The following is a 12,076-nucleotide window of genomic DNA, read 5'->3' on the forward strand; positions in this document are numbered from 1 at the left end:
CATCTATCCTGGACTTATTTTTTATTTACATTTCGTCTTATTTACATTTCATGTTTCCATTCTGATTAATACGACACACGAACGAATAGTGTTCAGAAAATTGTGTGTAATAAATCTTGTGAGTGATTTATTTTATTATATGTCATATATAATATATATGAATTCGTATTCATTTCAGTATGATTGACAGGCTAGTACCGACAACAGGATGAACTATTCAGTAAATGAACCAGACAGACATACTCATGGAAACAAATACGGGAACACGTGGAAGTACAAGTGTCCCTTTATTCTTTTCCTGGTTTCTTTACAAGATATGTACTGTGGGTGAAATTCTGGAAATAAGTTAAGGAACACTTGTACTTTCATATGTTCCTTTATTCGTTTACATAGTAATGAGTACTGCATTAACTATTTACCTTATGAAAGACTATATTTTGGAAAAGAAATCAGCAATGTAAATGTTTTCCACAGTTTTTTTTCTCTGTGTACAAAACTGAAATATTGTTGATGTCCAGCAGCTCTATTTATTAACCGATACTTTATAAATATTATTTGTATATACAACATGATCTTGTATGCACATGGCCAGTGTTGTTGTATTCAGGTTGTACTGAGGGCAGGATCCCTGATATGTGTTGTATTGATACAACCAGAGCCACCCAGGTGTCAAAAGGTGGACCTGTATTATATTGTTACCGTTAAACCCTTGGTCAGAGGTCACAATTTGCATACAAGGGTTAATATCAGAACAATAACTGGGACAAAGTTATGGCTAACCACAGATAAATATGACTACGTTTTTGCTTAAATGGCTGTGTCGTTACTGAGTGTGGTTCTATTTCGCTAAAGATACAACCCTCATGCCTAGATACTTAAAACTGCATTATCTTACCATGTGGTCGCTACCCTCATTTCTGAGGGTTTACATTTTCGGACATTTTATTAACATCTGCCTCATGTTTAAAACTTATTTTGTTTTGTCTGTGTTTTTTTGTAATTTGTGTCTCTTTTGAAGGAAACGCTCTTAACGTATGCCTTGATTTAATGGAACTTTCAGATTAATTCTGAACTAAATTCGGTAGGTGATGGGTTTCAAATTTTGATTTGCCCAGAAGCAGTGTTCCGATATTAACCCTTTCAACCATTACGTGTCCCACCTGCCAATTTCATATGTATAAATACCCTATATGAAAAAGCCATGCATCTGTAGCCATGGCAACAAGTAAATATATGTTTCCATAGCAACTAGCTGAAAAAGGATATGTCTGTATGTGTGTTTCCATGGCAACGGTGATAACAATTCTTACATGTTTCCATGACAACTAAGATCTAGTTTCCATGCCAACTGTGTGTACTATAGGTGTTATCCAATGTAAATGTGAGTCCCTGTTTCACCATGATCTACAGAGCAGTCTCACAGCCAAACCAAGGGCAAGATGTAGTAAAGAGTTATATTACAATGATATGTTAAACCTGATCTTTTATCATTGTTATAGAGGATTATTAGCCACAGAACTGTTTCCTGGAATTCTTATACACATTATATACTCATTCAGGTTAGGGGTGATCTCATAACTCATTCAGGTTAGGGGTGATCTCATATCTTCCATGATATAAATCTACCGTATATCACCACGCAACGTTGTTATGCAAACCTTTTTCCAAAATCCTGTTTTGTACAATGATGAAAAAATGGTTATATTGTTCCAAAATAATTTTAAATATTAGAAAGAGTCTGTATAGATACTGAGGATCTAGGCATGTATGGTTGACCGCATGTCCAGACTAGAGTCTAGCATATCATGATAAAGTCCGTGCAGGAGCTAACGGTCAAGCACGTGTTGACGGACAGCTCCGCACATCTCCGGACACGTGTTCCTGTAATGACATGTAATGATATATGACAAAAGCACAACTGTCAAAATATTTCCTGTGAAATAAACATTGAAATTAGTCTGTTTTGTTTGTGTATTGACAATTACAGCTGCAAGAAAACACAACGTGAATAAGCTGTTGCAACGTCCTGACATATCATTGTGTTCTGTAGTAGCAGAAACGTCGCAGTACAACCGCCAGCATCACAGTTAAAGTGTATTTTTTGTATAAGCAAGAACATCTTATATTAAATCACAATTGAACTCTTGTAGGTATGGAATTCTTATTTAAACGTAATACGTATGTTTTCGGATGCTGTTGTTTATATCCAAAAGCGAGGTCAGCTATAGGTCAAGGTCATGACCGCCACAGTCACTGACAGAAAGCACTGCCCAGGGAACCACATAAGTACAAAAAGGTCATTAAATGTGAATATGCACGACCTGCATGAAAAGTCATGTATCACGTTTCACAAAGCTCTCTTAAGCCAAAGAACTAATAAGTTTCCCAGCAACAATCGTACCTCCAGCACCTACACTGACTTACGATAATCGTAGCGCTGCGAGGGCTTTGTGATACGGGGCTCTGGCAAGAACTGATGAGAAAAGACTATTCGTGAGTCAATAACGAATGAAAGAATGTTGCACATAGCAGAACATAACACACACTAGAAAATGTTTCACATAGTCTGAGTGCATCACTCGGACTAGAACATGTCTCACACTGGCTAGAAAGTGTATCACAAGCTAGAAAGTATATCATGCAGATTAGAAAGTGTATCACAAATTAGAAAGTGTATCACAGATTAGCAAGTGTATCACAGATTAGAAAGTGTATCACACATACTACAAAGTGTATCATTCGAACTAAGTATATTATACAACCAGAGGGTGTACAAATACATCACTGTAAATCATTGCGGCAGTTACCAGTGGGCAAATCTCATGATCATCTAACTCGATCCCACATGAAGATCTCACTTCCATCTCGATCCCACATGAAGATCTGACTTCCAACTCGATCCCACATGAAGATCTCACTTCCATCTCGATCCCACATGAAGATCTCACTTCCAACTCGATCCCACATGAAGATCTCACTTCCATCTCGATCCCACATGAAGATCTCACTTTCATCTCGATCCTACATGAAGATCTAACTTCCATCTCAGTATCAAATGAAGATCTAACTTTAATCTCATTATCACACAGAGACCCGTCTTCCATCTCAACATCACATAAAGATCCGACTTTTATCTCAATTTCACATGAAAATCCGACTATCATCTCAGTATCAAATAAAGATCTAACTTTAACCTCATTATCACATAGAGACCCGTTTTCCATCTCAACATCACATAAAGATCCGACTTTTATCTCAATTTCACATGAAGATCCGACTTTCATCTCAGTATCAAATGAAGATCTAACTTTAACCTCATTATCACATAGAGACCCGTCTTCCATCTCAATATCACATTAAGATCCGACTTTTATCTCAATTTCGCATGAAGATCTAACTTCCATCTCAATATCAAATGAAGATCTAACTTTAACCTCATTATCACATAGAGACCCGTCTTCCATCTCAACATCACATAAAGATCCGACTTTTATCTCAATTTCACATGAAGATCCGACTTTCATCTCAATTTCACATGAAGATCTGACTTCCATCTCAGAATCGCATAAAGGCATGAGTTGTATCTCTTTCAACCATATAACTTTGATGATGCGAATACAACAAACTGCTACACATATGCTACGGACATACAGTAACATGTGGACCACCTCATGCACACTGACAGTGAGAAAAGCACGAGTAATTTCGCACAGACAGTATTTGAGGATCCAACGTCAGTGAGACTCATGCGGGGCGGTCGAAGGGAGACAATGCAACAGTTGCGTCCGTAAAATCAAAGCCAAGCGTGGTTTGGAGCAAAGTTGTCTGCCTACTTTTTCAAACCAGTTTCCCTCGTGTTCACGGCTGTAGAACCACGCCCTTCATGTATGTGAACACAGGGGATGAAGTATTTCTGCATTATATTCGTAGGAACTAATTTCTACATTTTGCAGTGTAATCCTTTGCCAGCGTTGGTCATGATACTTATCATTATAGTCCGTCTGGCTCAAAAAAAATGAATTGCTGACTCAACTTGAAAACTAATACGCATATTCTACCCATGAAAAGTTTAGACTTATTAGTGTAAATGTAGCCACATACTTTAGTCAAGTGTTCTAAACTAGATACTGCAAAATATTCCATACTGTTACATTTCCATACCGTTTTATGACCGTAAATATTGTCAAGCAAATTTGTAATATTGACGATATTAGTGTCATGAGTGTCATAAAAGATGGAAATCAGTGAAACTTGGCGAATATTTAACAAAACTTAGCACCAAAACGCGATTGTTCACAAGCACGATATTTCCACATGCTGATCTGTGCCTTTGGGGCTGATTGAAGGCGGGTGATATATGTAGATTGGTGCTGGCTGAAAGTGGGTGATCTGCTGTGTCCGTTGGGGCTGATTAAAGATGGGTGTTCTTTGTCTGTTTGGGCTGACCTCTGGCGGGTAATCTGTGTCTGTAGGGGCTGACTGAAGGTGGGTGGTTTGTGTCTGTTGGGATAGATTGAATTCGGGTGATCTGTGTCTGTTGGGAATGATTGAAGGCGAGCGATCTGTGTCTATTGAGGCTGACTGAAGGCGGGTGATAAGTATTGTAGCGGACAGCATAAGGAGGGATAGATGTATAGACATGTACATGGAGTACGGAAAGCAGGACATGGTGCAGACAGACGAAGAAACCCAATCAGGAAGAACAAGGATTCGAACCCTTGAATCAGTTATCTTTCACATCCAAGGGACACAACTCTGCATGGTGCATTAAGGTGCATCTGTTGATTCTCGTGCTCCTGAAATAGCACAAACTTCAGTGGATTTCCCGGGTCATGAAGCAATCAGTTTGTATGTGATTTTGTATACCAAGACAAATGACTCGTTTTAATAAAATGGCCTTTTTAACGGATTTATGCAGAAGCGTTTTTTTTAAATCTGCAAGGTGTTTATGTCATTGGATGTCAGCCGAGTCAGCATGTTTACCGACCGTATATATTATGCCTTTAGTGTCATCTGACTGGTGATCGGTGGAGATACGTGTTACCGGGCACAGAAAGAATGATACTCAGTGTACCAGGAAGTACATGATTTGTCTCACCACAGATACACACCACACCACGGCCGTTAAATCTCACTTTATCTCTTACCTTAACCTTAACTTTAACCCTTACTATCGCTCTTATATTAACCCTTACTTTCATCCCTTCTTAAACCCATGCTTAAATCGTTACTCTATCTGTTGTTTAAACCTTCGTCTAAACCTTATTCTAACCCAACTTTCTCCCTTAATCCCATTCTTACTTTTATACCTTATACAAATCCTGACTTATAACATCGATTTAACCTTTACGTAAACCCTACGTTAATCGGTGCGTTACCCTTACTGTAAAGCTTAATTTAATCAATAAGTTTACCTTTACTTTAATCTTACTTTATCCTTTACTTTAATTTTTACCGGTAAACCTTCATTTAATCTTTACTTTTAAATACCGTTATGTTACCCTTTCTTTAACCCGTACATTAACTCTTTCTTTAAGTCTTACTCCTTGCTATAGAAGTTACTTTAACAGTTTCATTAACCCTATATCTTTACTATAAGCATTACATTTATTTCAAACTTCAAACCCTATATCTTTACTATAAGCATTACGTTTATTTCAAACTTCTGCTATAACTCACTCTTTAACTTTTCCCCTTACATTCCTTTACCCGTCACGTTAACCCTTCCATACTCTCATGGGGGTTGTGTCACGTCGAAGACTCGGGTTCGAATACTCACAGGGGTATATGTGTGAAGCCCACTTCTGTTATGTCTATCATGTTTGTGTAGAGTTAATGTAGAAACCTCATAAACCAGGATTAAGTAGGTTCCCAATCTATGATTGTCAGTTTGTCAGATGTGACGTGGTTGACGGCATGTCATCGGCATGTCATCATTACCATAGTTTCTGTTGAACGTTGCTCACAGCATCAACCACTCAGTTGAACATTTATGAACGGGCATCATTCAGGCGGAACTTGTCTTAGTGCCACATTAAACAACAGAACAGCAACAACGTAACACATCTATTATATGCAACTGGTAGTAGCCAATTTATGATGTCCCCTACTGTGGCATTGCTGGCATATTGCTAAGAGCGGCGTAAATCCTTACTCACTCACTCATTCACCCACACACCCACCCACTCACTCACTCACTCACTTGACACAAAGGTGGACCGATGAATTGCAATTTAACTCGAAAACTAATAAACATGAAATACTCAAAGAGAGAGCCAGGTGTTCGAAAAGCATGTGCACAAGTGCCGAGAATGTTATTTATTCATTAACCTGTGCTGTGTTGTCTCCATGTTTCCCCTTCCGCTGCACCCCTCTCTCGTAACAAACATTGAACTGTGTCAATATTTTTATGACAGTTTGTCAAACAACTTTTTTTATTGTTAGGGTTCAAAATCTGCAAAAACCTCACAGAGGTTTTAATTATAATCAGCTTTTCATTCCGTATTTTATGTATATTAGTTTTCGAATTTGATTGCAATTCATCGGTCCGCTTTTGAGCCAAACAGACGATAGATGAATTCACGATTCTGAATGTTACCAAACTGCGTCAGCTTGCACGAGTACAGGCCAAAAGCATAGCACATTAATATCTGGTAGACCAGAAGTGGGCGCCACCTACATTTTTCATTTCTTTGTTGTTTAGGAGTTTGTGGGTGAGTGAGTTTAGTTTTAACAACTATTTGGCGGCTGTCTGTAAATAATCCAGTCTAGACCACACAATCCAGTATTCGACAGGATCTGCATGTAACCAGGACCGCAAGAGTGTCATGCTACTAACATATGATTCGTCTTAACAAGAATGCGCTGTGCTGCTTGCATTAAAGGTAGTCATCAAATGCTACTTTAAAACGCTGCTTAGCCCAAAACTATGCTACGTGAAAATTTTAGCATTCGTGACTTTTCTATACATCCTTCCTGACAGGTTATTACAACGCTGGTGCTTCGTGCTGGAAAGTAATTTTATTGTCAGGTTTGTATGAGTGAGTGAGTTTAGCTTTACACCGCTTTTAGCAATATTCCAGCAACACCACGGCGGACTTCTCACACTGTGCTCATGAGGGAAAAGAACTCTGATCTTCAGCTTGACTAGAGCACGCTTTAACCACTAGCTTATCTCACGGGCCTCTGGTGTGTATCCTGGCAATATTACGTTTGACCTATACCACGATAAACAGCGAAACAGCAACGTGGATGTATTTTATATGTAAAGGCGTGATAGATCTTCTGTGGCTATATGAAAATTCCCTAATGTTCTTCCACGCTTTATAGGGGCAGGGTCATATGTGCACACAAAGAACTTAATTAAGCACCCCCTGTATTTTGCAACACTGGGTTTTTAACACGCAAATAAAACTGCTTGTTGTGACCTCGATGGAAAAATAAGTTTTTCTGATCCGAATGATCGTTTGACTAAAAAAACGACAAAGTGATTGGAACCCATGTTGATTTTATGATGATAATTGCTCGATCATTTTGAGAAAAAACCCCACGGATTTTCATACAAAATCATGTCTGTACAAGTATCGCCCTGGAATGTTGAATGTTGAATTTATTGATGAATGTGAACATTCAAAGTGTCATTTTGTGTGTCTTACACGATTCAAGATCAGTACCGACCGTAACTCCCTTGTGACTGCGTCACAGACAGCACTCCCCTCCTCATACCCGTGTCAGCCTCCTGATCCTCTGAAGGGCCTGTCTACGTCATTTCCCGTGTTAAGCAGCTTCCAACTGGGCTCGCTTCTGTAGAGGATGATCACTATGTTGCACAAGGCGACCAATCATGTCCCAGATATGTTCCAAAGGGTTAAGTTCGGGGCTTATTCAATCGTGAGATATGTCAAGGGGTTCATTGTGTATTGTATAGGCTGTCCTGATTGTGGTAGCACATAACACCCCTCCACAGTCAGTCCGTCGTGGGGCACCATGATTAATTGCAATCTACGACTGCCGACCTACAGTATAAAACCTGTACCGCTATATCCTGGTCACCATAGACGATGGAGGGACTGTCGTTGACGACGCTGGGCCTGGTGACGCTGAGTGTACTGCTCAGTCTCTCTAGTGGTCAGTACATGCACACTTTACTGTGTACCTTGTGTCGTGCATTATATTTTGAATTCTCTTTTCCACTCATTCATGCAATTAATTCACATATATACGACCATAGTTTTAAGCTATTATTTCTATAGGCATCTGTCAGTAACTAACTGAATTACGTAAACACCGACCCTTGAAGGTCCCGGGATAGAAGAGGCCTTCAGCAACCCATGCTTGCCATGAAAGGCGACTATGCTTGTCATAAGAGGCGACTAACGAGATCGGGTGGTCAGGCTCGCTCACTTGGTTGACACATGTCATCGGTTCCCAATTGTGCAGATCGATGCTCAAGTTGTTGATGAGTGGATTATCTGATCCAGACTCGCTTACTTACAAACCGCCGCCGTGTAGCTGGAATATTGCTGACTGACTCAAGAGCAGGTCAAGAGCAGGTAATTTGAACCTTGCAATCCTCGAGCACTGATGTGGTGCTCTAAAACACAATCATAACTAACACAATCTGGGGTTAGAACCAGAGATTACAAGATGGCGGCATGTCAGTGACCTTAGATGAAGATTTGCTATCTACTCACATCCTAGACTGTTTTATTATCCCACGTTAATAGCTGCTGGTGCTACAGGTCAGAGCGACCCCTGTCGGAGCTACAAGACACTACAGCATGACAAACGAGTGTACACCTATGTTCTGTCTGAGACGGAACAGGCCGAGTGCGACCATTACCTGCCAGACGGAAACGATTGGTAAAATAGAAACACTGATTTCAGCGGAAAATGACGAGAGTGCCCGAATGGTGCGACATACTTGTCGAGCTGTTATATTGCGCTTTCTTGGCAAAGTTTATGAATAACAACTTCTTGTATTTCATGAGATTTATCCAGAACGTTTGTCAGTATTGTTATTTACAAGTTCTAAAATGCCAGCCATTGAAACAAGTGATGATGCATTCGATCAGCAACAACAATGAGTGTGGGTGCGCAAGTGTGGGTGCGTGTGCGTGTGAGTATGTAATGTAAGCAAAATCTACCTAAAAGAAACTTCACTGAAGGGAACTTCTTAAGTGAAATATGATCAATTTACGTGTGTGCGTAGGGTAGCCTATTGGATAAAGCGTTCGCTCGTCACGCCGAAGTCCCGGGTTCGATTCCCCACATGGGCACAACGTGTGAAGCCCATTTTCTGGTGTCCCCCGCCGTGATATTGCTGGAATATTGCTAAAAGCGACGTAAAACTAAACTCACTTACTCATAAACCAAAGGCATAAGGGTAATTGCGGTCTTATATGATATCTCAATCCCCGTGTGTTTGAGTGTGTGCGTGCGCGTGCTCGTGCGTGTGTGTAGTGTAAGAAATGTCAACGCAAAAGAGCTACACTAAAGGTCTCCCCGTCTTTAGATAATGAGTCACTGACAACTAGATTCTTTAGATAATGAAATATGATCAGTTTGGGGCGTCACAAGATCATTCTTCCCTGGGAACTGTGTGAACTGTGTATACTGTGGTATTTTCCCATCAATGATAACATTTGATTCCTTATAGCTTAATTGATCACACAGCTTTTCGCTAAAATATGTAAATACCATGATCCCCATGACACACGTTACATTCCAGGTGGTACGGTGTTTACCTGTTAATTAGATAACCTTAAATTAATTTGTTTGACTGGTTAGAGCTTTGAGTTCAGCTTTTGTGTGATGCATTAGGTTCATGCGCCACAGTTGAACGTGTTGGCGGGGTGATGTGTGCGCGTATGCGCGTGCGTGCGGGTGCGTGCGGGTGCGGGTGCGTGCGAGTGTTTATTGTCCTTTGTTATAACGACGGAGTTATCGTTCTGTGCTTGCCTACAATAACAAAACAACAAGTGTAATAACTACAAACAAGGTATTATTGCATCCCTCGCCGTTGTAAAATCCTTTCTCAGCATAAACCAATTCTGCCCTTCGCTATAATAATGCTCTTGCATGGCAGAAATACTATTGGCAATATAAACTTAAGAGCCCTCTCCTCGTGCTAGAATAATAATAAAGTAATTGTTTTTTCTCAGCTAAAATATTCCGATTAAGCGACAAGGATCTCTTCGTGTGTCTGTAATGGGATTCAGTTTGCCTTTACAGCAGTGATAGCGAGTGAGTATAGTTTTACGCCTTTGTTTACAATATCACGGCGGGAAACACTAGAATTGGGCCTCACACGTTGTGCCCATGAGGAACATCGAACCCGCGTCTTCTACTTGACGAGCAAACTCTTTAACCACTAGGCTACCCTACCGCGCCCTTACTGTGATACAGCCCTAGTTCATTTGTATTGCACTTACTCGCTAGTAAGAATTTCCCTGCTTTGTGGAAATGGCTAAACATATTTCTAATATGTCTTTAAGTTATCAGTGAAAAATAGTCACTGTCTTTGTCGTAGTCTTGGTATAAAATGGTGATGACATAAGTGGTTATATATGTTTACATACGTTTGATCCATTTGTGTCCCGTTAGATCAGTAAATATTTAAAAATCTCCTCAATTTAAAACCCCATCTCTTTCAAACGGCTATCGGAACGAAGATGGTTTCAGAGCTATCAGGATCTGCCTTACATTTACCCCCATAGGTATCGACTTGACGGTACGGGAACGGGGGATCTCTACTCTCATTGCCCCCAGATCTCAGCGTGTGGGACGCTCTTCCCCATTTGGATGAATGGTGAGTTCTCTGCTGCAGTCGTAATTATTCGCCTTGCACCCCGGTGTCCTCATTTCGGAGGGTTATCAGATATTACAACCGTCTTAATCGCAAGTTTCCCAACTGTGTAAATATTCTGTAATCCCCGAAATGTAATATATTGTAGTAATGGCATGAATGTAGACAGATAGATCTGTATTTATTTGCTTCCAAGTGTTTTATTAGTAAGTGGCGAGGGCTGTGACAATATTTTCGGATTTACTTTGATTGAAACCAGAGTCGATGGGTTTAGCTGTCACATACATTGCGTTAAGATGTAGCATTTTTTTAGTATTGTTTGTTTGTTCTGGTTCTGTTTTCTGTAAAGTAGGCAAGCCGGCGCTGATTAAGACTGCAATTTCCGCTACACAGTGATCAGCTTGACTCATCAGATGTATACTACTTTACCAACACGTTTAGATTGTAGATCTGGTAATCTGTAGAGAGTGAGTGAGTGAGTGAGTGAGTTGTCAGGGGATGCAATGTTGTTAGAGGATACAATGTTGTTAGAAGATATAATGTTGTTAGGGATATAATATTGTTAGGGATATAATATTGTTAGAGGATTCAATGTTGTTAGGGGATGTAACTCTGTTAGAGGATACAATGTTGTTAGGGGATCCAAAGGTTTTAGAGGATAAAATGTTGTTAGATAATATATGTTGTTAGAGGATTCAATGTTGTTAGAAGATACAATGTTGTTAGGGGATATAACTCTGTTAGAGGCTACAATGTTGTTAGGGGATCCAAAGGTTTTAGAATATAAAATGTTGTTAGATAATATATGTTGTTAGAGGATTCAATGTTGTTAGAGGATACAATGTTGTTAGGGGATATAACTCTGTTAGAGGCTACAATGTTGTTAGGGGATCCAAAGGTTTTAGAGGATAAAATGTTGCTAGATAATATATGTTGTTAGAAGATACAATGTTGTTAGGGGATGTACCTCTGTTAGAGGATACAATGTTGTTAGGGGGTCCAAAGGTTTTAGAGGATAAAATGTTGCTAGATAATATATGTTGTTAGAGGATTCAATGTTGTTAGAAGATACAATGTTGTTAGGGGATATAACCCTGTTAGAGGGTACAATGTTGTTAGGGGATCCAAAGGTTTTAGAGGATAAAATGTTGTTAGATAATATATGTTGTTAGAGGATTCAATGTTGTTAGAAGATACAATGTTGTTAGGGGATATAACCCTGTTAGAGGGTACAATGTTGTTAGGGGATCCAAAGGTTTTAGAGGATAA

General features: G+C 39.7%; 1 protein-coding gene across 2 annotated transcripts in view; it reads left to right on the forward strand.

Annotated features, from left to right (window-relative positions):
* Positions 1-7,949: 7,949 nt before the first annotated feature.
* LOC137281584 (von Willebrand factor D and EGF domain-containing protein-like) overlaps positions 7,950-12,076 on the forward strand; it is a 46,814-nt gene continuing 42,687 nt past the window's right edge. Inside the window, exons 1-3 of one of the 2 annotated variants that reach the window (XM_067812915.1) lie at positions 7,950-8,127; positions 8,742-8,862; positions 10,719-10,810. In XM_067812915.1, the coding sequence (XP_067669016.1) occupies positions 8,061-8,127; positions 8,742-8,862; positions 10,719-10,810 (280 nt within the window). In that variant the 5' untranslated portion in view covers positions 7,950-8,060. Of the gene's footprint in view, positions 8,128-8,726; positions 8,863-10,718; positions 10,811-12,076 lie in introns of both variants that reach the window. The other variant, XM_067812914.1, reaches the window with a different exon arrangement.

This window comes from Haliotis asinina, chromosome 4 (assembly GCF_037392515.1).
Source record: "Haliotis asinina isolate JCU_RB_2024 chromosome 4, JCU_Hal_asi_v2, whole genome shotgun sequence".
Taxonomy (NCBI): domain Eukaryota; kingdom Metazoa; phylum Mollusca; class Gastropoda; order Lepetellida; family Haliotidae; genus Haliotis; species Haliotis asinina.